General features: G+C 36.6%; 1 protein-coding gene across 2 annotated transcripts in view; it reads left to right on the plus strand.

Moving 5' to 3' along the window:
* LOC130257195 (ephrin type-A receptor 6) overlaps positions 1-24,959 on the plus strand; it is a 271,650-nt gene that overhangs the window by 190,309 nt on the left and 56,382 nt on the right. For both annotated transcript variants that reach the window (XM_056499489.1, XM_056499481.1), the window contains 4 exons: positions 793-863; positions 2,792-2,917; positions 8,090-8,275; positions 22,820-22,942. In XM_056499489.1, the coding sequence (XP_056355464.1) occupies positions 793-863; positions 2,792-2,917; positions 8,090-8,275; positions 22,820-22,942 (506 nt within the window). The remainder of the gene's footprint in view (positions 1-792; positions 864-2,791; positions 2,918-8,089; positions 8,276-22,819; positions 22,943-24,959) is intronic.

A 24,959-nucleotide genomic window follows, 5' to 3' on the forward strand; every position in this document is an offset into this window, starting at 1 on the left:
CAGTAATGTTTTTTTTTCAATCTGGTCTTGGAACTGTGTCTGTACTCCAGAGCACATGTCCACAGGCACTGCTGCTCTCCCCAGCCATCAGAGCCTTAACAACCCTTTGCCATCCCTTAAACCAGATTATTTCCCTCTAAAAAGTAATTTTCAGACTGCTCAGTGAATGAGAAAAAGCTTTAAGACAAAGAGCAAATATTTTGTTTTTTCTGGACTGAAGCAGTTGGTCCTGCCCTGTGACCCCCCCTAAATCAGCATTATCAGACCTGAAGGTAGGCAGTGTTCATCATCTCAGACTGCACAGAGCCACTCAGCAGAGGAGAAAAAAAGGAGTCTTGATGTGAAAAAAAATGCTTTCTTTTTTCATGAAACATGGTAAAGTTATTATGATTCTGTTATGAAAAAAAAGGGTATTTTACCCACTGTATACAAAAGGTAATGGGATAAGGTTTAATTACCACATGCCTATGTACACAAACAGGAATTCAGGATAGTAATTATTGAAGTATCAGAATTCTTTGGGGGAGTCAAACTTAAAAAAAAAAAAAAAGTATTACATCAAACTTAAACTCAGGAAGTCATTATCATGCTAAGTCATTCAACCATGATCTGTTTCTCTTTGTATATAATCTATTTGTAGTTCTTCATGTTTCCTTCTTTAGATTCATAAGTAAATAGATATTCCAAATGCATAGAATTTGCCTTTCACAAAAATGCAGATAAAACTTGGTGTATGTCTGTTTTATTCATGGCAAGTATTTTATTTAAAACCTCACTTGTTTTTCTTGAAAGATGCCAGTGGTACATAAAGGCCAAGATGAAATCTGAGGAGAAAAGAAGGGCTCATTTGCAAAATGGACACTGTAAGTAGTTCAACACTATATAATATCTATATCATGTTTTAAATTAAAAAAGTCCACTGTTTCCTCAACAACTTTTGCCCTTGATGTTTTAATCTGTTTATTTGAGTTATTCCTTATTTTCTGCATCATCAACAGTCTTTATTTTTGTTTGCATTTTCACTAAATCTATTCTAGTTATTAAAGAGTTTTTTGGTATTCAGGTAATAATATTTAGGAGGTTTTCAGTTATATTTCTTTGAATTCTCAGTTGTTCTGGGTACTGAATTTCTGCCTCAAAATTCCTCTCTTGCTGACTCTATGACTTATTTGTATCTAGTTCTCTTTGGATTTAGGGATCTACACTTCCAGCCACCCAAGAAATAAGAAGTGGAATGGGTTGTCTTCCTTCATGTTCCTGCTCACTGATCAGTACAGGGAGAGAAAATCCTGGTGATCTCTCATGGGCAGTAATTATTTTATATAGCTTAGTTTAGCTACCTACTTTAAATTAGTTGCCTTACTGTTTTCTGTTAGAGGAGCAATTTAAATCTATTTTCTTTTATTCCAAGGATATAACACAAAGGGTATCAGATTTTATTCTTTCATCAGTTTAATAACATCTCTGGAAATGCTATGATCAACACAGAAGTTACCAGAAGTAAAATATTTTTTCAGGTGACACCACTATATTGAGCCAAGTGTCTTTCTGTCAAGGAAAAGGGCACATTTGCCCATAAATATACTGCCTAGAAAGCTGTTTTTGTCATTTGTTTCCAAACATGGCCAGAAATAAAAGAATACAAAAACTCTCCTCCTGGAGAGTTTGATATATGCCTCTGAGACCATGACTGAATTTGAAAAAAACCTCACTCAGTGTCTCTCAGGCCAGGTAAATGGTGACTGTGTTTCATGTTGACACAAAGCTTCATCTCTGAGCCTTCCCATTCATTTGTAGTGATCTCAGCATCACACTGGAGGAGGCAAGTCTCTACTCATAAATGTGCTTCACAGAACCAAGAATAAAGAGAAATTACTGGTTTAAACTCAGCTATTAACTGACAGTAGGAAGAAGGCTGAGAAGTGCTTCATTCTTTTTTAAAGAGACTCTCTGGACCCAGCTGCAGATGCCTCTTTTTATCCTGATAAATTAATGGATTATTAGCATCAACTTCTGATAATGGATTGAAAGTTTTCCAGAACTCAATCATGATATGGCAGCAGCCTAAAAGAATTCCCATCCAGATAGTCCAGAAGAAACAACACAAGTTCTTGAACATGCCATACTCAGGAACACAAGGGATATCAGCCATGCCAGAAAATCACAGCTTGCTGGAGCCTGCCAAAGCAATCTGGCACCAACCCACTACTGCCATGGCCATCTCCAAGGAAACAGACAGAAATTATCTTGAAAATGGCTTTGGATATTTTTGTTGTCATCTTGCACCTGGCTCTCTGGCTGTTCCAGCTGATCAGAAGAGAACAAAGCAGCACAGCCCTCCAGGACTCATCCTCAGAGAAAAGGAACTCGGAGATTTGACCTGTTTGACAAAACAGGATGTTCAGCCATCCTCTCCTAAATGAAAGGAGTGAACTAGAAGCAACTGTTTTCAGAGTAAAGGACAGATTGCCTCAATTGCCCAAGGAGCAGCAAAGAGGAAGATTAACTGCTTTGGCAATAATCACTGTTGTTTTGAGGCTGTGCTTTTCATTATCATTAAGCCCTCACTTGGTGTCTCTGCAGACCCCTTTTCAAGTGACTAGCTCTTCTGTTGGGTTCTGAAATTTTAAACCTGGAAGATGTAATATATTATTTTCAGTCCTTTCAATCATCTAGTAAAAAAAAAAAAAAAAAAATCAAAAACAAAACAAAGCATCAACAAAAAACCCTATTGCTGCAATGTGTGAATGGCAAGGAGTTTCTGATTCTTATTATCCTTTCTTTCTTGCAGTACCTTTCCCAGGACTCAAAACCTACATAGATCCAGATACATATGAAGACCCATCCCTTGCTGTCCATGAGTTTGCCAAGGAGATTGATCCTTCAAGAATTCGTATTGAAAGAGTCATTGGGGCAGGTAAAACTATACCTACTGTAAAAAAATCTCCAGGCATGGCAATACTGCTTTTCATAAGCATTAGGAAATTAATTTATTATCAGTTTTTTGCATAGGATTGATTTTTTGCCTGGTTTGTTGGGTTGTTATAATTCTTACTGTTTTGGGGTTTTATTCCAGATGTATTCAAAACACTGTGTCACTCAGCGTGCACCATAGTTACTGTCTTGTATTCCCAGTCACTGAGGGTGAAATTAGATCAGAATCTCTTTCTATTGGGATATAAGTTCTGAATATAGAAGCCTGAGAAAAAAATATTCTCAAATTGAAAACTGGAGGAGTATGAGAGGCTGGCTTGGGATGGGCTTCTCCTTGTGGAGAAGGATCACTGGCAGAGAGGGGAAAGAGGAAATCTGTTGATAAGATGAAGACAGTATGAAAGATGATGCCCTATAATCCTTCTTTTTTGTATTTGTATCTTATATCTCAGTCACTCTAGAAAGGAAGGGTATTTTTCAGTTTAAACCCCTCATTTAATATGTTACTACACTGATAACATGGAAATATATCCAGTGCTGCTAAGAAGTGTTTTATGCACTAGAAAATGTAGTGCAACAATCCTACAGCAATAAAACCAGGTCTGGTAGCAGACAGGAGAGAGAAAGTATTGACCTGAAAGTAAAAGAGAGAATTGTTTCACATTGCAGTCCATAGTGCTGGAGTGCTCCAGTTTACCCAATTGCTGAGGCCACATCATCTGGAGGTGGAGCTGTGCACCTCTGGAGTTATCAGCTTGGGAGAGCCCCCAGAGGGCTGACCTCTGCAGAAAACATGCAGTTTGCTTTCTTCTATTTCTTCCTTTTCTTCAGACACATTGTAGATATTGATGTCTTAGATTATAAAGCAGGTGGAGCTACATTCCACATATGTGGAACTGCTGATTTCAGTTGAATACAACAGACAAGGATTATTTGTTTTGGTTCAGATTAAAATTATGTCCTTTATCTCATTTTAATTCATTTATGAAAATTCTTTTCTCAGCTTCTCTCTGCATTTTCTTGTATGCATGGAAGTGTATGCTTTGACATATTTTACTTTTATGGGTTTTATTTTCTAAAATTACATGGGTAATTTGTTACCTTAAAAAATACTCACCAAACAGGACTTGCAAATGAAATTTAAACCCAATTCCATGCATACAAGATGCAGGTTAAATACTGTGGCTGAGGCAGGGAGAGTACAAATTCCCACACAGTTCTTCAGTAGCTGCTCAGGGACATACCAGTATAATTCTCAGCAGCCCTAAAGATTTCTGTGCATTCTCTCTAATTCTGTATTGCATATTTCAATTGGATATAAAATGGATTTCTTATTACAGGAGAATTACTTTTAAAAGATGTTTACAATTTTCACCTAAGTGAAACCAAAAATCAACATATTCTCAAAAATGAAACATTAATATCTTTTAGCAAGTCAATGAATAGATGCACTTATAAATTTTTTCTGTTTTAACATTTTATTTTGGCCAATCATTCTCATTTCTAATTTCCATAACTTCAGTTTTTCAAACAAAAGATTTAATTTTGAAACTGCCAAAGGGGAAAATCACAAATACTTGAAAAAAAAATTTTCTATCATTTCTGGTCATGACATTTTTTAAACTATTCTTCTCCTGAAAGCAGTTTCCAGTTTGTTTTTTCAGTGGAAAAAGTCATGTCCAAAAGTTCTTGATAATTTAGTAATTCAGTTTCTTTTTTCAGCTTAACTCAAACTAACTCTGTACCCAAATACTTTAAAGTATTTGGTAATTATGTCTTGCTCATACACTTTCTTCTGCCCCATCTCTTCTTGCTGTTTGGTTTAAGGGTTCAGCACCTCTTCAGGGAATGAATTCCCAGGGGTTCTTTGTCAAGTTTGTCTTAAAATTTACAATTGTCCTCCTGTTTTCTTTGTTAAAATGTTGAAGCTCAAGGAAGAGACCAACTCTTCAGTTTTTCCCAGAGCAGACAATGTTCTTTGAGTGGTATAAATCTCCTGCAAGTTCTCCCTCAAGTGTAAAGACTGAAAGGGGGACGTGAGTTGAGCTGCATTTGGTGCTGTGACCTTCCAGTTCTATCAGCAGCCACTGTCTGTGCTGTAAGACATTTGTTCTGATCCCAGGCAGTAATACCAGGCTGCACATCAGATTTTAAGTGACTGACTGCTCCTGTTTCACTTTCAATATCACATACATGGTGCTGAATGCAGAAAGGGATGGGTGGTTTGCACAGATTAAATTTCTAGGCTGCTCAATTAGCTCCTTTTTGTATAGTATACAGTGAGATGGATGAGGTTTATGTCATTAAACCAAAGATTATTTGCATTTTATTAAAACTGAACAGGCAATGGACTCTATCTTTTTCTCTAGTTGTGATCAGCCTTTTCCCTGGAGCAAGGAAAAATGTTGACTTCATTGACATCTGGCTCTTAGCTTCAACTTATTACACATGCAGTCATGAACCTCAGCTGCTGCAGGGTCAACATTTATCCTGTTTATCTTCAAACTTGAGCAGTGAGAATGAGATTCTTAGATTTTTAAAACTCCTTTGGTTGAACTCATTCCCCTTTGACTTTAAAAACATTGAAAATTCTTTATCTGAACAGAAGTGTAGAAAAGCTGCTCTGGGATTAAATCCTGTCAAACTCAGTGTAAATAATTCAATGCTTTAAATTATACCATTGACCTCCATCTATCTAAAACAGAAGCAGAAGTTATTGCACACCTTCATTTCTAGATGTAGGAACTGTCTGTTCTGTAAGCTGATGATCACCAGTTTGACATCATGTCACAAAAAAACTGGTAGTCTTTATGTTCACCAGTTTATCAGTCCCAGTATCCAAGGGGAGGGAAATTTCTTTCTTTCTTTCCAAATCATGTGTCAAAAAAATAGGGTGGAAGAAGCAGGGGTTCCTTCCCCTCCTTTGGATGTTGTACAGATAATAAATCTTGGAATTGCAAGTTGTTCAGCTGCCTCCTTCAGTTCAATTAATTTTAAAGCCATTGGTAACAGCCTTTTACAGTCCCTGAGGGATGAATGGCATTATTTATGAAATTCTGAAGCTGTAGTGTTCTTATATAATCTTGTAGTAGCAAAATGGTTTATTCTATAAACTATCCTTTCCAAATTAGGCTTAAAATGAGATTTTGCAATTCTGAAGACTTATCAATGACAAAATTTCTTTAAAAATCTGGATATTAAGGCTCTAGTACATTTGTTTTTCACTGTTTCATCAAGAGAAAGAAATTGGAGATTTTCCTCATTTTAGGCATTTAAACCAGCAAGATGCAATAAAGTCATGGCTTTAGAGAAGTGTTCTGGTCCTGCTGAACATGTCACAGAATAGAAGATTGACAGACTATGTCTCCTGCAAAACATTCAGGTTTCATGACTTTCTTTTATGGGAGGACTTTACAAGTCCAAATTATCTGCTGCTTTTTCAGTGCAAGTAGTCAGGCAAGCAAACTTTTAAGGAAAGCCCTCTAAAGGTGAAAGGGGAAAAATCAAATAGGAAAATCCTCACACAACTTCCCCTTTTGTCAAAAGATCCCAGAGGATTACTCTAATGACATATATTTTAACATGTTTTATATTTGCACACATCTCTAATTTATTTTTAAAAATTAAGTAGAAATAAATTGGTGGGTGGAACTGTACAAAGAAGACCTGGGACCACTTGACTTTTTTTTAGATAATTTATTCAGAGGTTAATGTTCATCATGTGTTAATTGTACTCCTGCTCTTGATGATGCCTCTGTTGTTGAAGTGAAAGACAAGCTAGGAAATTGTTCTTTTAATCTCACTCTTCCTGGATCTCATTGACTAATAAAACTTAGCTTTGTTTTAGGAAAACCTAATAAAAGAAAAATCTTGTTACAATATCCATTCTAATCCTGTAACATCAGAGAGTTATAATTTTCTGAAGTGAAGGTTGTGCCTTTAAGGTACTTTTCTTCTAGATTTGCTTCATATCTGAAGATGCACTGTTACAGAATAGAGTTATTTAATATTGTTTACTTTTATCCTTAAAGTTTAGGGAAAACTAATACAGACAGCACTCAATGGAGTGTTAAATCCCCAGTTAAATATATATCTGTACTTTACTTGCTTTTTGGTTTTGAGCAGTTCTGATTCCAAAATGACTGTGGTAAAAAATTTAGATTTGCTGTGAAAGCAACCTGCACTGAGAAAGACTGAAATATTTCTGTGAACATTGTTTTTCATTTACTGAATTATGACCCATTGAAAACTGACCTGCAGTCATCCAGGAATGTTTGGTAGGGACTCTAAATAACTTCTGGGTGACTTTAAGATCAAAGGAAAGTTGTGATTTCCATACAAACTGAATTAGCAAATGTGTAAGGAGATTTCAGGGAGACACACATCCTTCACAGGCCCTACATACACAGGGAAACATCAGCAGAAAGTTTTGAGATTCTTCTCATTGCACAACTCCAGATTTTCTGGGACTGTTGGCCTTTGGCTGTCTGAAATATGTAATTAATTTCAAGTAGGTGTAGAAGTTCATTTAAATAAATCACGTGCAAGTGCTTTTTTAGGTCATAACAGCATAAAGTACTTTTTACATGTTTTCTGTAGCTGAAGGATAGTCAAGTGTTCTGATAGTCTCAGGGCTTTTCTTAATATATAGGTCTTAGTGCTGTATTTTCTTAATTTTATTATTTAGCACTTATTTCTTAGTGCTTGTAACACTTAGTGCTGTATTTTCTTAATACACAGGTCTTTGACCCCTAGAGATAAATATTTCTATCAACAGATATTTTGCATAGATATTTTGTTATCAGTGGAATAAAAATCCAGGTGTCATTCCATTCCTTCCTCAGTTATATGTCCCAAATATATTGATACCACTATTCAGTTTCAAAGGAAAGCAAATGAGCCACAGTGGGGAGGGCTGAAGCTTTGCCTTTTGCAGGCACACTTCAAAGTCTCATGATCTGCTGTGGCACAAAGGAAAGGTGATGATTTCTTGTGAAGTGCTGCTGAATATTTTGATTGTCTGAGATGTGACACTCATAAATTTGAATATTCCATCAGTTCTTTCTCTGTCCACTTCTCTGGGATGTGTGAGTTGCTTGAATATTTTCCTGCACAGGCACTGTGAGTTTCTGAGCAGGTGTTTTATCTGTTTAAGGGGAGTTTGGAGAAGTGTGCAGTGGGCGTCTGAAGACACCAGGAAAAAGAGAGATCCCTGTTGCCATTAAAACCCTGAAGGGTGGCTACATGGACAGGCAGAGGAGAGATTTCCTGAGGGAGGCCAGTATCATGGGGCAGTTTGATCACCCGAATATCATTCGCCTTGAAGGAGTTGTTACAAAAAGTAAGTAACTAATGCATTTCCTTAATAGTTTTATTCTGGTTTTCCCATTCTGTATCTTTTAGTGTTGAAATTAAGCATCATTTCCTCATTGTATGGGTTACAGTTCTCAGAAATCTTAATACTGCAAATTTTTAGACCATAATAGAAAATGCATAGCCTGTCTGTTTTCAATTTGAAATGTTTCATTTTTATTTTTTAATAACAATTACTTTAATTCAAGAGAAGTCTTTACAGGTGCTTGTGAAATAGAATGGAGAGTTTGCTCATGGGCAAGTGGAAAAAACCATAAATGTAACTGAGCTGACAATGAAACTGTCTTGTAAAATATCTTATTTTTGCAAAAGTGCTCATTATTTATTTGATTGAGATATAATGATTTTCATAGCAGAAGAGATGAATTTCCTATTTTGAAGGAAAAAAAAGTAAACTCTCTGTAGCTTGTTGTATACTGCAAATAATTGACTAAAATTTCAGAATAATCTTTGAAATGTTTTACTGCTTATAACTGTTGCAGCTGCCATGAGAGATCCCTTGCCTCTGAAATCCAGCAGGTTTAGTGATGTTATAGACTTTTCTGAAAGGCTGAAATACCTACATATCACTTAACAATTAAGAAGTCTAATTAACATGCATTTAATTTCCTCAGTGACAACTTTTTTCAGTAATGAATTAAAAAGCTTATGGTGTATTCTTTTCAAAATTGTCTCAACTAAGCCAAATTTGCTAATTTGCAGAACTTTCACTTTTCTTTTAAAGTTGTGTGCATAATGCAGTGTCCTTTTGCCATCACAGTAAACACAATAAATATGTTATGAATATTTCCTGCTTTCACCTCATTACAACATCCAAAGCTATGTTTGGAAAGCTAAGAACAAAGAGGAAAGTTTAGCTCCTGAACTTGTGTTGTTGGAATGGAATTTCAGTAGGTTTGTGGAATGACCTGACCATGTTCAAATCTGTCTCTCTGTGGTTCTAAATTAAGATGATCTTTTTAATGCTGGCTGAGCAACACCGGAGATCTTGTCCAGAGTTGTAAATATGTAGGAACTTAAAGTGAATTTAGCTCCTTGCTTCACACTGAGCATATCAGCAGTTCAATTCCACCAGTCTTCACCACCAGGGTGGTTTATGAATCAGTATCACAGGTCTGATGAGGATCCACATGGTGGATCTTGCAGGGTGTGTCTCTTCTGAAAAAGGCAAAGCGTTGTGGTTTAGGAGTATTGTTTAAATCCAATTTAATGGTGCATAGGGGATACAGTATAATAATGTCCTTGGCAATTAGATGATTGTTTAATCTTTATCACATGCCTCATCATCAGTCCAGAGAGAAATCAAGGTGGCATTCAGAGAAGAGAAACAAACAGATAAATCAGTGCTCCAATATTAGAGTATTTGTTAGTGTTTTACAGGAAAGATTATGGAGAACTGTAAGCCAAGCTTTTCACCAAGGAGTCAACAAACTTCATTAATGTTTTGTAATGTTTGTTTGAAGGTAATATAAAAATAGTGTTACTGTTATAGTCACACTGTTTTCTAAAAATACTTATCTCTCAGATATAAAATAGGTGGTGGAATCTAGAAAATATTTTGGTGTCAGGCAGGATTAAAAACAATTCTACAGCCATGATTATAGAATGAAAAGAGGCTATGTGAATTATGAGCAAAGTGGACCCCCAGGCACAGAAAGTGCAAGTTCCATAATTATGAAGGGCAGGGTTGTCCCCAGAGCATCATTGCTGTGCTGCAGGGAAGGAGCCTGAAGGCAGGCTGAGCCATGGACACAGGCACTACTCTTCCCATTTTGTCTTTAGGGGGTTGCTTTCCATTTATACTGCCCCATCTGGGGCATTTAGAGAATAACTTGACTTCAGGAGGAGAGTTGCCTTGCCAAAGTACTAAATTTAGGATTGCAGAATCCAAATTTCATATAACTGAAAGGTGTGCCCTAAAAGTCAGACAAAACTTTGTCCTAGCCAAATTATTTATATATTGGTAGCATGAATAAAAGGTGTTTTGTGCTAAAACCTTGATTAATAACAACAGATACTATTTATCTGATGTGCCTTACAGTTCCACTAAGCTGGAAAGGCACATCAGATGCAGTAAATTTGATTAATAGATGTGTACTGCTGTTCTTAGCACATGCTTTCCTCTGTGTAACCATTAGTCATTAACTTCTAGCTGTTGCTGATAGATATTGCATCAGTTTGTAAGCAGTGCCTTCCATTACAGTGTCATTGACTATTGAACAAAAAAGAAAAAGGATTTGGTTGTAATAAGCAGAAGTGCTGTACCAGGTCAATAGCTATTGACTGGGGCAATAACAAATTTTCCTGCTCACTGCAAATGAGAGCTTTTATCTGGTGCTACAAGCTAAGCAAATGTTAACTTTCAAATTATACTGTTCTCAAAATTGCTGTGGAATATGTACTGTACAGGAGGAAAGAAATGCCAAACTAAGCCTGCTCAAAAGTAGGTCTGAAACAGTTTTAATTCCCTTTCCTTATTGCTTCATTTCTCATTTGTCCTAGCTGCAATCCCTAATCACAGAGAGCAGTAGGCAGAACAGTTGCTGTAGCACAAACTTTCTGTTAGCAGGGAGTTCATTTCAAGGGCAATTTGCTGGGCCAAGGCAAACACACTGGCACAGCACAGGATCCACTTGTATTGCTCACCAGAACTCACAAGGGAAACTTTATTCCTGTTTGGTTTTGTTACAGCAACACCATTCCTTGCATGGTTTGCCATAAAGACTGCTTGATTGCCTTGAAAATTTATCAGAGATGCTTGGGTGCTTCATGAAAACATCCATGTTTCCTTTCAAGCCAAGTTAACACAGTGATAATTTTGGGAGCTCTTTTGGGTGTGCCAGGGCATGCTCAGGTGAGTTTTATGTCTGTGGCCAAGCTGCTGCTATTTCATAAGCAGGTATAAGAACAATAACTTCCTTCTCCAATGCAAACATGTGACCAACACTGAAAGCTGGGCTCTAGAGAAATAAGATGTGTCTTCATTGCTACATTATGTTGAAGACTTTCCATGAAAAGTCTATAAATTAAATTAAAGTTATGCCTACAGAAAAAAATCAGGCTGCATAACTATATCTACAAAAGGCATGAAAAGGGGCCCCTGACTATTGCAACTGTACTGGAAGAAATCCAGACTGGAATCTTCAGTTAGTTGAGTTTGATCATGTCTTACATAATAGTTTAAAGCAAAATTAGTAAGTAGTATCTAATACTGGTTTAATGAAAAAAGAATGCATGCAAGGGCTTTATTACATTAATAATCTGTTTCTTCCCTTGCCCCACAAGCTTTACCCTAAACAGCTCCCAATTCTTAGAAATTATTTCTAAGGAATTGCTTTACTTTCCAAATGTTGACTACAAAAGGGTTCATACCTGTCAAATGTACAAGAGGAATCTTTTTAAGGCATTCATTTTCTTTGACAGTATTATGTACATTTGTATTCTCCAGAAGGACTTTCAGAATATTCCCTTCACAAAAGAAGGATAAATGAAGACAGCACCTAGAGCTCTGGTTCTGTGTAAACTCACATCCTCAGACACTGAGCCTGGGTTTGGAATGACACTTGTGACTCCATTATTGTCTCACTGTTTTGATTTAATGGCTTTCAAATTGTGAAGAGTATTGCAGTTTGAAATCTTCAGGCACATATTTGCAGATCAAATCTAAAGCTTTAATCATTGAGTTTCTTTTCAAATTATTGTATGTAACCCATTCAGTGCAACAAAAGCCCTAAAATCAGTGCACCTTATCTTGTCCATGGGGGAGGTAAAGCAGCAGCATGATCCTCTTTCACTGGAATTTACTGTATGAAGCTTTTAATATTTGACTTTTTTTTTTCCAAGAATTCAGGATATCATTCATTCTTTTTTCAGCCAAGACATTGTGCTCTAGGCCATTGAGCCTTTACTGTAATGAATTTAATGTTGCCCTTTTCTCCCACCTGTTAAATGATGTTCAGAATCCGTTTCAGAAGGTGACATATTTTATAGTACATGTGTTTGTTGTACACATAATGTTGTATATTTTGTTGATACACAAAGGGACTGAGTCACTTTCATGGCAAAACTGACAATATTCTTACCTTGGTCATGGATGGTGAAATTGTATTCCCAGAGAGCAGGATTCTGCAAAATTTAAATGTCATTTAGGGACAACCCACTGTGGTGGTGAGACTATATTTGTGTCATATTAGGCAGTGGAATTTACATGGCATTGGGCATAAAACTGAATTTTTCTGATAAAATATTATTGAAGTTGTGCACATAATGACAGACAAAACAGCAGGATCTCAGCTGTGTTATAAATTGTTCAGTAAGAGGAGCTGTAAATTTAAATTTGGCTCACTCCCTTTATTTTCCTTTGTATCCTTATTCATAGATAAATATTGTAACACATTACTGAATCCAGCATTGGCGTGGCCATCAAATTAACACAAAACCCACAGCCACCACCTGCATTGTTAGCCAAATTTATGAGTTCAGTTTATTCAAGTATCATCTGAAATAAAGAGCTGGAAGCTAAAGCTGTACACATAACAGACAACACTAAGTATCTGTAGCCTTCTTGCAAAATGGGTTACCATTCCTGACTGCTACTGGAAGAAATGTAATTAATGTTGATAGTCCTGAGCTGTTTTTACACATGCATGCATCTGTGTGGACATTTCAAATTACACATGCAAACCACCACACACCCATGTGTTGAAGGTTGCTGGCAAAAGTTAAGAGTCAATACTCAGTTCTCCTGAATGACATGTACTTAGAAAAAATTAGCTTTTAACCCTCTGGGAAAATTTACATTTGTCTTTCATGCATGGCATTCTGAGAATTTTGTTGCAATAATCAAAGGGCCTTTTTGGTTTCCTGCAGTTCAAATCAGGCACATTTCTGTGTTCTGCTTTTCCCTTTTTGCAGTTAGCAAGCCGTACATCATGACTGTCAATTCTGCTGCTGCATCTTTCACAGGATGATAAGCAGTGAAGAAAAAGCACATTGTCAACCAGTCAAGCAGGAACACCCTGTTAACAGCAGCTTAATCTGACCAGGGTACACTATCTAACATAACTAAATTCCATAATTCTGCTTTCATAGGTTACAGCTGAGAAACAGGGTATCTTTCTTCAGGATCCTTTGCCTTCAGATGTCTGTGTTCAGACACACAAGACCTGACTTTCAAAGATATTCAGATGCTTTGACATGAGATGTGGTTCTAGTAGAAAAATAGGTGACAAAAGTGATTCTATTAACAGCTATAAAAAGATAAAGTCCTGTAGATAAGATACAACCAGACTATTTATTTTTCCTTTTCTTTCAAAGGGAATGTGTGGTAATCATTTTTCATAATTAGCATCATTATTAACCACAGATGATTGCTTTTCCATCTGAAATATCTGAATACAATATGCAATTTCTTCCTCCACCATGAAAGTAAAGAAGAATATGGTACAATAAGTTAAAGGGTCAGATATTTCAAGTGTGCAGGAGATATATGAAGGGTTGGAGCTTTTTAACAACTGCAACCAGAAGATCAATGAATATCAGGGGGAGACAAGATTGCACTGTGCTGACAGATTTGCTGCACAACGTGGCTGATGTGTTGCCTATGCAGGAAAACCATAAAAGCAACGATGAGAACAATTATAAATGACAATGGCAATTGCAGCTGACAGCCAAAGGAGTGAGGGGGTTAAAGAGTGTATAGAAAGCAATCAATAATCTCAATTCACAAGTTGTATTTGGTTGATTTATTTTGATAAGTGTTCATTTGTTCTTCTGCACAGAGGCAAAAACACACTAGTAAATGTACATGTGATTGAGCATGGGAAAAGACTGGGGATAACTCTGCTTTCATAGGGAACAGTTTGAGTTGTTTTACCCCACTCCAGGCAGAGTATCCTGCTACACCTTCCACTGGCATGCAGGAAATAACTGTTTTAAATGTAAGCTGTGTTACTCATATTCAAATATATGTGGTTTTTCAATAGCAGCCATTATTGGGTTTTGGTGTTATTTATTAATATTTTTGTTTATGATTACCTATAGACCCTCCAGGTCTCGTCTCTCTATACAAATCTCTGCTGCAAAAGTTTGCATTGTGATTGCATTTCCTACAGGTTTAAGTCTCACACCCAAATTTCTATTGAAAAGCACCAAGCTTAAGATATCTTTAACAGCAGATTCATATCAAGAAGAATTGAAAAATGGACTGGTAATTTTCTCATATATTTATCTGATATTGCATTTTATGGAAATGTGAGAGTTAGATGTGTGAAAAAGAAACTATTTCACTGACTAGAATTACCTTTCTGATTTTTAATACATACATAGCTCAGCTTCCAGAAGAATAAATAACTTAGATGCAAACTGTTTGGGATCCCTTCCAAACTCCTGGGTGGAAAATCAGTTGGCAGAAAATACTCATCCATAAATGTTACATTTCTTCTCAGATGAGCATAGGGCTTGTAAATCAGGAGAGGATGATAAAGCTGTTAAGAGAGACACAATTGAAAGAAAGAACCAATGTGAGAAAAAAAATAACATGATTTTAAAACATCATAATAGATGGTGTGAAGTTACAGAATATTGAGTTTAAGTATGTTCTAAATATAAGCTGAAAACATTAATGACAATCCTGTAAACACATTTTCGGAGGCAAATGTATTCAGTCAGACATTCTCAAATAGATTCATAACAACACCCATCTGTAAATATTGTCATTTTTCAACTAAACTTTAACAAGGTAATTTCTGCAGAATAAAATTTGAAAGCAAGTAAGTTTAGCTGATAATGACTTCATTTCAATACTTTATCTAGAGAAGCATAGTACAGAATTTTTATAATAGTAAAAATCTGAAACAAACCACTGTACTGTTGCTAGAATTCACATAATTGATTACCTTTCTTCCTGAAACAACAGAAGCTTTTTAATATCTCCCTAGACTGACAATAATTAATTTACCTGCTTTGGAAAAGACTCTCCCCTCTTTCCTTTCTCTGCTTTTTTCCTCTCTGCTGTAGTTGAGCACATTCTTCAGCATACAAGCATTCCAGGTAAGACTGGCAATTTACTTCCAGTTTTCAATTAATACATCTATAAGCATTGAAAAATGTGACTTTGTGGCCTAAGTAAACAAATACTGCCCAGCATCCATCCTGGCAGAGTCACTGTTGCCAAAACCAGCACAAGGAAGATGAGATGAGATGAGAGAGATTTTACCACATGGCATTCAATGAACACCAAGTGGTCTTTGAGCTGCAGAGAAAAATCCTCTGAATACACTGATATCAACAAGGAGATAATTAACAAGCCCAGCTAATTCTCTTTGGTCAGCAGCATTTTTCATAAAAGAAAGGAGAATTCCTGCCCATTTGCCTAAGCCTGTCTTGGTTTATCAGGTGTGGGCTGGGACACCTTCACTGAGCAGAGGAAAAGAGGATTTTCTGTCTAACTTACAGATTTGTAAATCTGAGCCAGCATTTAATCCACTTCTAATCAAAGAGTTCATTCCAAGTCACAATTCTGGTAATGACAGTCATCTTTCCATTTCTAATCCTGGCATCTTTTATTTGAGGGAGTTACTTGGTGTTTGTTACAAGGAAGGAGATCAAACCTGTGGGCTTAATTTCATTGATATTACTGCACAGTAAATTGTGAATTGTATGAATGTGGATAGTGAAAGGAATCCTCAATTTATACCATACACGTTTTTCAACAGAAAATCACTCAGTCCCAAGGGGTTTTTTTCAACTGAACACAGTGAGGCTTTTTCAGTGATCCTGATTATTGTCTAAACATGGGAAGTGTCTGTCTCCTACCCCTGGTTCATTCTGTAACAGGGTAACAAGGCTAAAAAAAAAAAAAGAGGAGAGGATCAGAGTTTAGCTGCAGAGCTGCAGAATGCACAGCAGGCTGCATGACAATCATCTTCAGATGTCACCCATGAAAAGCTATTTCGCTCATTAAATTAAAAATTACTGCAATATCTAAGCATGAAGTACAAAATTAAAACTAAATCTCTGGTTTTATGGAAATACCATGAAAATGGGCAGCTGAAAATTTAAAAGGCCCTGGAACTTCTTAACCATCCCATTTACCCCATCAGCATTTCATATGGGAGTTTCCAGTCTTAAAGGATGAAGAATTCCAAATGATAGGAATGCTTAGATTTTTTTCCTTTCAAAATAACAAAAAGTGGGTGATGAAAAGATAATTCAGCAAATTATTAATGGATTCATAATTCCCTGAAATAATGATGTATCATTAATTACAAATTAATCACAAAGGTTTCAGCTGATACTGCAGACTTTGTTTTCTTCTATAATGAAAACTGAAATTTTAAAATATTTTCATCTAATAATGAATGCATGATAATGAAATCCAAATCTACAGCATAGTGCTTGTAGCAGTGTCCTGGGTATCATACATGCCTATGAACATGAAGATTTCAGGTTCTTATTTAGCATTGTGCTAAAGCTATTTTCAGTTAAGCAGGGACTAAAAAATACTTATTTAGTAGACATCTTAAGCATACACAGTTTTATCCCATAGAAACTCAGTATTTCCATTTCTATTCCATTTGGACTGCAAAGATAATTCCACACAGCAGTTGTTATTGCTGTTAAAAGCCTTAATCATATTAATGTTGTCACACCAATCTTCCCAGCAACCAGAACTTCAGTGTGCATTGACATTTAACACATCACAAAATAAATGCCTGTAGTGTTTGTAGAACTCTTTTCAAGCAATTCCCTCATTCTTCCCCCTGAAATCACCTGTTTGTCTAGAAGCAGCAAGGGAAATTAAATTAGATGTTAATATTCTCCCCAAATATTCTGTTACTTACATCAGTTCCTCCTTAGGAACTGTAAGCTTCTTTCAGCATTTGCTTTTTGTCCCAGAGAAGTCATAAGTAAAGCCAGAAGTTGTTATAATTGGGGTTTTCTAAAATAGTCTCATTCTGTGTAAATATTCCTACCTCTGGATTTATTCCCATCTGCCAGTCAAGAAATGAGAGTGCAGGTTTGTAGGGAAGCTTTGTCTTTCACAAGGATCTCAAGGTTAAACTCATCAAGGATGGAGATCTGAACAGCAGCTTTGCCCTGCCCAGTGTTTGTCTTCTTTGTGTTTCCAAACAGTTTAAATCTGGAGCAGAAATTAGGGAACTTGATATAGAAAAGGAGGATTTAATATGTTCCCCAAGAGCTGCACTAGAAGGGTCTATTCCCCAGAAATGAAGGCAAAGCATAGGAATGCTTCATTTCCAAACCAGTAAACTGAAGGAAATTCAGAGTTAAAATCTAACTGAAGAGTAAACCCAAAAAGCATGGAAACAAACAATCCAGACACCAGGAAAAGGCAGTCAAAGGACTCTGTGAGTTCTTCACAATGACACAATTATTTGTGGGTATAATGTCAACTACAATCTGGGGAAACAAAGTGGGACCAGCCCTTTGAAAATCTGTTGTTGAACATGAGAATATAAATTTCCCTCTGCACAGCACAATGCAGGTTTGTTTTAGTGGTTTAGGTACCCTAGAGCAGAATTCAGCCTTCAGGAGTTTCACTGTTATTTGCAAGATAATGGAAACCCTCACATGATTCAATTGGACTTGGTGGCCTCCAGAGGTCCTTTCCAACCTCAGCCATTCTGTGATCTGTGATTTCAGCAGGGGTTGAGCACAGCAATTTTTGTCAATTCTTGTTATGCTCTAATATTTCTTGAAGTCTATTGAAAAATACTATTTAGTAGTCTTAAAAATTAGATTTTTCTAAGATGTGAATTATTCATGTAAGAATTTAGGGACACTATCAGCCTTTGCTTTCATAAAAAAAAAAAGCTCTAAAATAAATTAAGAGCATATTATAAATCTCCAGATTATTGCATTGATAAAAGTTTATGTTTTCTAAATGTACTGAAAACATGATCCAACAAATTCCTCAGGTAAGTTTTTTCCCTGCTTCTGATTTTTTTCTCCATTACAAGTCAAGCCTTTTGAGTGCTCTAAAAATTGTAATCTGACATCATAATTTCGAAGTTTTAAAAAGCCATTTCTTATAAAAACCTTCCATATGTTCCCTCATAAAAGATTATGAAGTAATGTGCCATTCCTGGTGGTCTAGGAAGGATAAATCAATAAAATCATGTGAGAGAAATGTTGACTGGTTTTCAGAGTTTCCATAATGGATATATTTCAAATAATTTTGGAAAAAAATGCTCCAACCCTTCTTCTAACTTTCCCAAGGAAACATAAGTAACAATAAAAACCAGGTTTTATTTCAGAATGGGAAGTGCTCATAACAGAAATCTGCCTTCTCTCAGAAATTAAGTGATAAAATTGGATGAGTCCCCTATTCAGAAACAGGAAAACTTTCTGCAGTCTGTCTTCCAGTATTTTGTTACTAAATGTTCAGCCCACCCTGCATGAAAATGCAGTTTGGAGTGAAAACAGCCAGTTGCCTCCTGCCAAACTGAATGCAAAAGCTCCTGACAGCCCTCGCCTCCCCAAAGCCTTCATCTGCAGAGTTCCAGAGAACTTGGTCTTAGCTGGGTTTTAACAATCCCTGCATGGAAAGCATCAAGAGATCTGACTATATAGAAGCAAATAACAATGGAGATTTTTACATTAAATACACCACCCATGCATTTTTCCTTTTCTTCCCAAATCAATTCTGTGGGAAAGGAGCAACAGACTAAAGTCTTTTGCTGGTGCCAATAAAGAGATGCTACTTGTAAAAACACATAGAAGAAAGCCTCTCTAGAACTTCTCAATCCAGTTTGTTAAATTAAGTGGCCAAAGAGCTGCTGTTGAACTTGTAGCTCTTAGATGCTCAGAAGTACACAGCAAATAAGGTCAGTTCCACCTGCAGAAAACATTGAATAAATAAGGAAAGCCAGCAAAGACAAAGAACAGGGCACAGTTTAGTTGCTGGTGCAAGGCCATGGGATGTGGCTGGGAGCAGTGGCTGTTCCTCCTGGCTGGCCATGCTGTGACCCTGCAGTGCCAGTAAATGGCTGTGAATTAATGTCTGTGCTCTGGAGCTGAACTATGCATATGGATTTCCTTTAGCCCCCTTCTCCTGCCCTTCTGCCCAGTGGGATAATATCCCACTAAACCCATGCCAGTTTAGGATGCTGTACCAGTGACTTCCTATCAAATTCCACAGTTTGTGGGATGATATTCCCCCAGGAACAGCAGCAGAAGGTGGAAAGCAGGCTAATTGATTCAGCACTCCCCCACTGCCTCTGAGCTCAGGCACTTAGCTGTAATTATTGTGAAACAGAAGAATTTACACTGAGTTATAAACTGGTGTCACAGGGCTCAGAAAGTGGTGGCTACTTCATGGACTGTCAGCTATTCTGAGTCTGCCATGTATTTCTACAGTTTCAAAACACTTTTCCAGCTAATATTGTAACCAATGTGGTTTCCCATGGTAAGGTGTTCACAGGGTGTAACTGTGGGGCAGGGAGAGGTTGGGGTTTTCTCCTCAATAAATCCATGACTATAAACTGCTAAATGCCACCTGCATTAATCACCTTTTCATTTCATTTTCATCTTAATCTCCTTTTCCCAGTTTACACTCTTGTACTGAAAGATCTTCCCATTAGTGTGAGTGCACCCATGGAATAAATGAGTGTTAATTTTTGCAGAAAACAACAGAGAAGCACAAGTGTCTGTATGATGTGGACAGACACAATGGCATAATTTCTCAAGAAATCTGGTTAACTGACTCCAGGGCTTCCTTCCAACCTTTCACATTCTGTGATTCTGTGTAGTTCATTCAAATATTTCATGAATGTTTATGCAAACAAGTAAATATTTGAGCGACTTCTAAACTACTGCAAATGCCCAATGCTCTTATCAAAGCTCTGTCCATCTGGTGGTGATTGATGTGGCTTAACAAGAATTAATTTTCTTTATCTGCAGTGATTATCACCTCCCCAATATAAAATCACATAATCAAGTCTCAAACCCTTTTCACATTGTGCACATGATGAAAAAATCACATCTGGGGCTGAAAAAAGCACATCCTCGGGCTGTATTTCAATTTAGAGCCATGCTTGTTTTAAGATGGATGAACTTTTAATCTCTCATTTGCATTTTTTTGTTGATGGATACTGGTCAGGTCTGAATGTTACCAACCTTGTAATTTTCAGAAGGTGTTTGTGGACTTCTAGAGGAGACTGAGTAAGGTCTTGTTCCTGTAACTCTGAGTTCTGCTTAGTCAGAGACATTTCTGAGGTGACAGGAGACTGGATGGGATTCAGTTGCCTAAAATGACACTCAGTGCCTATTCTTATATATCCAACTGCTGCTTTGCCTCTTGCTTCCCCTTTCAGAGTGCAAATCTCCTGCTGATCATGTCATGTCTGCCTCTCAGCTGGGAATGTCTCAGATATTTTAGAGCATCTCAAATGACACAAACCACTTGCACTTAAGAAACTGAACCCTGCCTTTTGAGTGTGACAGAAAAGTGTTGTTTATATGTATTCTTTTAGTTATTTGCTGCTTTTAAAACCTCAATTATTTTAGCCGTCTAGTTCTTAGTATTCACAGATTTACTTTAAAATTCACTGCTCCTTGTTTTCTCTATTTCTGAATATGTACAATAGGTGAAATAAATTTGTTGCCTTCATTACTTTCTATAACTAAGTAACTTATTGTTAGTCTGTTAGGAAACTGGAGTTATTTGCCATTTAACAGCATTTGAATAGAGGAAAATGTCAATTGTGAAGCTGAAGGTGTTTGGCTTTTCTGAAGGTCTGTACGTATGGTGTGTGACTCAGTGGCTGTACTTTGTAGTTGGAATAATTCATATTTTGAAACAGAGGAGCACAATTCTATTTGGGAAATCTTCATATGCTCATTATTTAGCCTTTATGTTTTAAGATGCTGTTTAGTACCAAACATCTTGGAGTTAATGGGACAATTTCCATTTTAAAATTGAGTTTCTGTGCATTGTATTCTATACTGTCTCCAGAATCACTTCTTCAAATATTTTGAAGTGGAAGCCATGGAATTTGGAAACACTTTTGTAGGAATGCCAAAGACTTCTCTTGAGAATCCAGAGGGAATACTTACCTTTGGCCATCAGATCACCAATTAAATTAATTCCTTTTTCCACAGACTGCAGCACGTCTAACAAATTTAAAGGACTGATGGGTTGAGGGGAAACATTAGAATTCTTGCCTGAAATTAAAAGTAAAAAACTCAAAGCTCTCTTAGGCTACTTTAAATTCAACAGGTACAGGTGTGTTTTGAGAGAAGATTTTCCTTATTGTATTTTTATTAGTGGGGGGGAAAAGCCCAACTGTTGAAGGCCATTTATTTTTCTCATTGTGTATAAAGTCTCTTAAAAATACAAATATGAAGTACCTGCAAGGTGAGAAAAAATTACTTGCCATTACCTAAATTTTGGATAGATGTTTACTTGATACACTTGCAAAAATACCCAGATTATTCTGATTGTCAGTTGGGATTTATTGCCAGGTGAGGAGCATCCTGACCCTGTGCTTTTAAGTGAGATGTGCAGAGCTGTCATTTCAGATCCATCTTGGATACTGGCACTCACTGAGCACTCACTGAGGAAGTTGAAATGATATCTGCAGATCTCTGCTCAAATGCTGAAAGCTGAAACAGTGAATCAAATGCTAAGGCATCTTCATTTGTCACCACTGCAGTAGATGTGTCACAAATATTTGTTTTAAAAGAGGTGGATGAGATAATCATTGTTTCCAGGAATAGAACCATACATGTAGTCCATGAGAAGAATGTACAGTTTATTTTATTTTTAGTACATTTTATTTACAGTTTATATTGAAAGCATAAAATGTGTTGTTGAGCTTCTGGTGAGAGCAAAGCAGAAAGAGTCCATGTCCATGTTGCCTAAAATCCAAAAGTTATAATTATATGAAAAATAAATGAAAAAGCTAAAAATCTTTAGGCATCATCCTTACTCCTGGTTTTTACCTGTATCAATATATTGAGAGGTGTTGGGAGGTTTGACAGAAGCTCTGATTGATGGAGCTGCCTTGACACAGAATTCAGGATTTTAGCTGCAAATTCTGGTTCCCCTTTGCCCCATGCCTGATGTGACTTTTGTCAGGTGGCTTTAAAATACTGGTGTAAAACAGCTTTGCTGGTATAACCTCACCTCTACTGATTCAACATAAAATTGCAACATGCCTCTATGGTGGAGTCATTTGGAATGCATTATGAGTATCCCACAGGTGCAATTTGCTGTTGAAACACCAAATTTTTCTATTGCTCCTAGAAGAGCTGGAATTCTCCATTTGCAAACTATGCAGAAAATCTTTTCCTGGTTAAAGCTGTGTATTGTATGACTTGGTTAAAAAGCTAACAAAGGCTTTTAGCTGCTTTTCATGAGATCTGTTCCCATGAAACCGCTGTTAACTCTGCAGAGATTTGGTTGTTCTTTCTTTAAACAGTCAGCTTCTTTTGCCAGCCAGTGAACAAGTCATTTGATTAATGGTAATTTTTATTTCTTTGAAAGGATCCTTTCCGACCATTGGGGTGAAGTCTCTCTCGAGGTTCCTGAGGGCAGGATTTTTAAATAGCATCCTGGCCTCACATCCAGTGGCAGGGGGTGGATCTTTACCCCCCAGCATTTCCTCTGGTAGGTATTCCAGCCTGTTCCCACACATCAGTTGTTTTTTTTTCTCTCTGCCCTATCTCTCCACTCATCTCAGGGAAATAAAATTTGGTATTAGACAGGGAGATCAGATGTCCTTTCCAATAAAAAGCCAAACCAAAAGGAAATGGAAAAGGCAGTAACTTATTGGGAATGAGCCATTTTCCTGAGGTAGTGTGATGGAGAATTCCTGAGAAATTGGTCTGCAGTTAAGTGGCCAACCTCAATATTGGAAGAGAAAGCCTGGTGTCCTCTAATCATCCATTTCGTGAAGCATGTCCATGTGCACCAAAGGAGAACTTTAAACATGCCACTATAAAATCTCAGAATTTGTGTGACTCTGTGACTCTTCCCTAAAAATTTATATTCCCTTGCTAAAAAACATGGTAGCAAAACAAATTTGGAAAGGGAGAACTTGATTATGTATTAATTTGGTGTTTGAAACTTTTGATTGCTTTGGTAGCTGCAAGTTGTATCTCATGAAAACAGCTTCTTTTTTTTATTTTTTATTTTTTTTTAATAACTTTTACCATGATTTGAACTGCTGTAATTCTCTTTAAATGAGAGAGGTCAGGTTAGAGGCATTCTAGAGGCTGCTTCTGTTATCCATTCTCTCCTGGAGCCATTAAACACCATCTTCCATCAAAAGTAATAAATAAAGAGTAAATACATATAGCTATAGTTAAAACTGAATGAAAATTCCTTTCCAAAGTACATATTTCTGTGTAAAAATGGATCTGTGCATGGGCTAATGTCAGGCTAGTATCTTTTCTTGACATCCTGTGTTATCTGTAGTGTTACTTAAAAGTTTTTCCTGAAATAAAAAAAAAGACTCTTCTGGTAAAAAGAGGGAGAAAACTGGAAAATTACATAACGTTATTGATTTGCTATACAAAAGAAACTATTGTATTTCTCTGTGCCCCATTTTATCCACTGCAGTAATTCTAATTTCCAGATGATTCTTACTTCTCTTTTTATTTCAAGTGCTATTATTTCTTAATTTGCTTTCTTTGAATAGAAGCATCTCAACAGCTTTGATCTCTTTTCTTATGACTGTTTGTGTTTCTTTTGTCCACAGTTTGTGAAATACTTTCCATATATTTTCTCCATGGGATATCTCAGAGTGTTCAGTAGCCCTTAGGTATTGTGACAGTCAGCATCACAATGAGGTGGTACCTGTAACTATTGAAGAGGAAATACTGCAGGTCCCATATAATTCTATGTTTTGAACAAACAGTGTTATGTAGAGCATCCCACTGGTTCTAACAAATTACAAATGGCCTCAAATTCATGAATTGGGTTCTCAACTACCTACAAGTTAATTTTGCAAGATCTTCAGGACTGTTGTTTTCTGAGTGCTTGTAAAGACTTTGATCTTATGGACTTAAAACTCTTACACATAGATTTTTTTAATGAAACTTATTCATAATTCCTTGCTATTAAATGTTTTTTACTAATAGTTCTAAATCAATCTGATGAGACATTGAAAATAGGGAAAAAATGCAACATCATAATGTGTAACAGATATCCTCACAAGTTAAAGGAGATAAATGTTGGATCATGTCAAACCAACAAAAAGAAAAAGTGAACAAAGCAGCAACCCCAGAGAAAGGGAAGATTTTCAGGTAGTTGAAAGGCAATGAAGAACTGTGATAAATTAATGGATGAGAGGTGTTCCTTTGAGAAAGAATACATGTGGGGGGTCAGGTGGCATAAAGCTCTGAAGTGCAGGTCAGAAATTGCTGCTAATAGTTGTAGCTCAACAATCTTACCTGTAGTGCTGCTATTTAACTCTTCCTTTTTTACTTCATCATATTTACATTTAAATTAAGCACATTACAAATTCTGAATTGCCTCTTTTTGTATCAGAGATGAGCAGGGGATGCCCTTTCCATTTCTAAACTGCTAAAAGGAGCTTTGCTTTACCTGTGAGGAAAAAAAAATGAAAAGAAAAAAAAAAAACCAAACCAAAAAAAAAAAAAAAAAAAAAAAAAAACCATGA

This window comes from Oenanthe melanoleuca, chromosome 1 (genome assembly GCF_029582105.1).
Source record: "Oenanthe melanoleuca isolate GR-GAL-2019-014 chromosome 1, OMel1.0, whole genome shotgun sequence".
NCBI lineage: Eukaryota > Metazoa > Chordata > Aves > Passeriformes > Muscicapidae > Oenanthe > Oenanthe melanoleuca.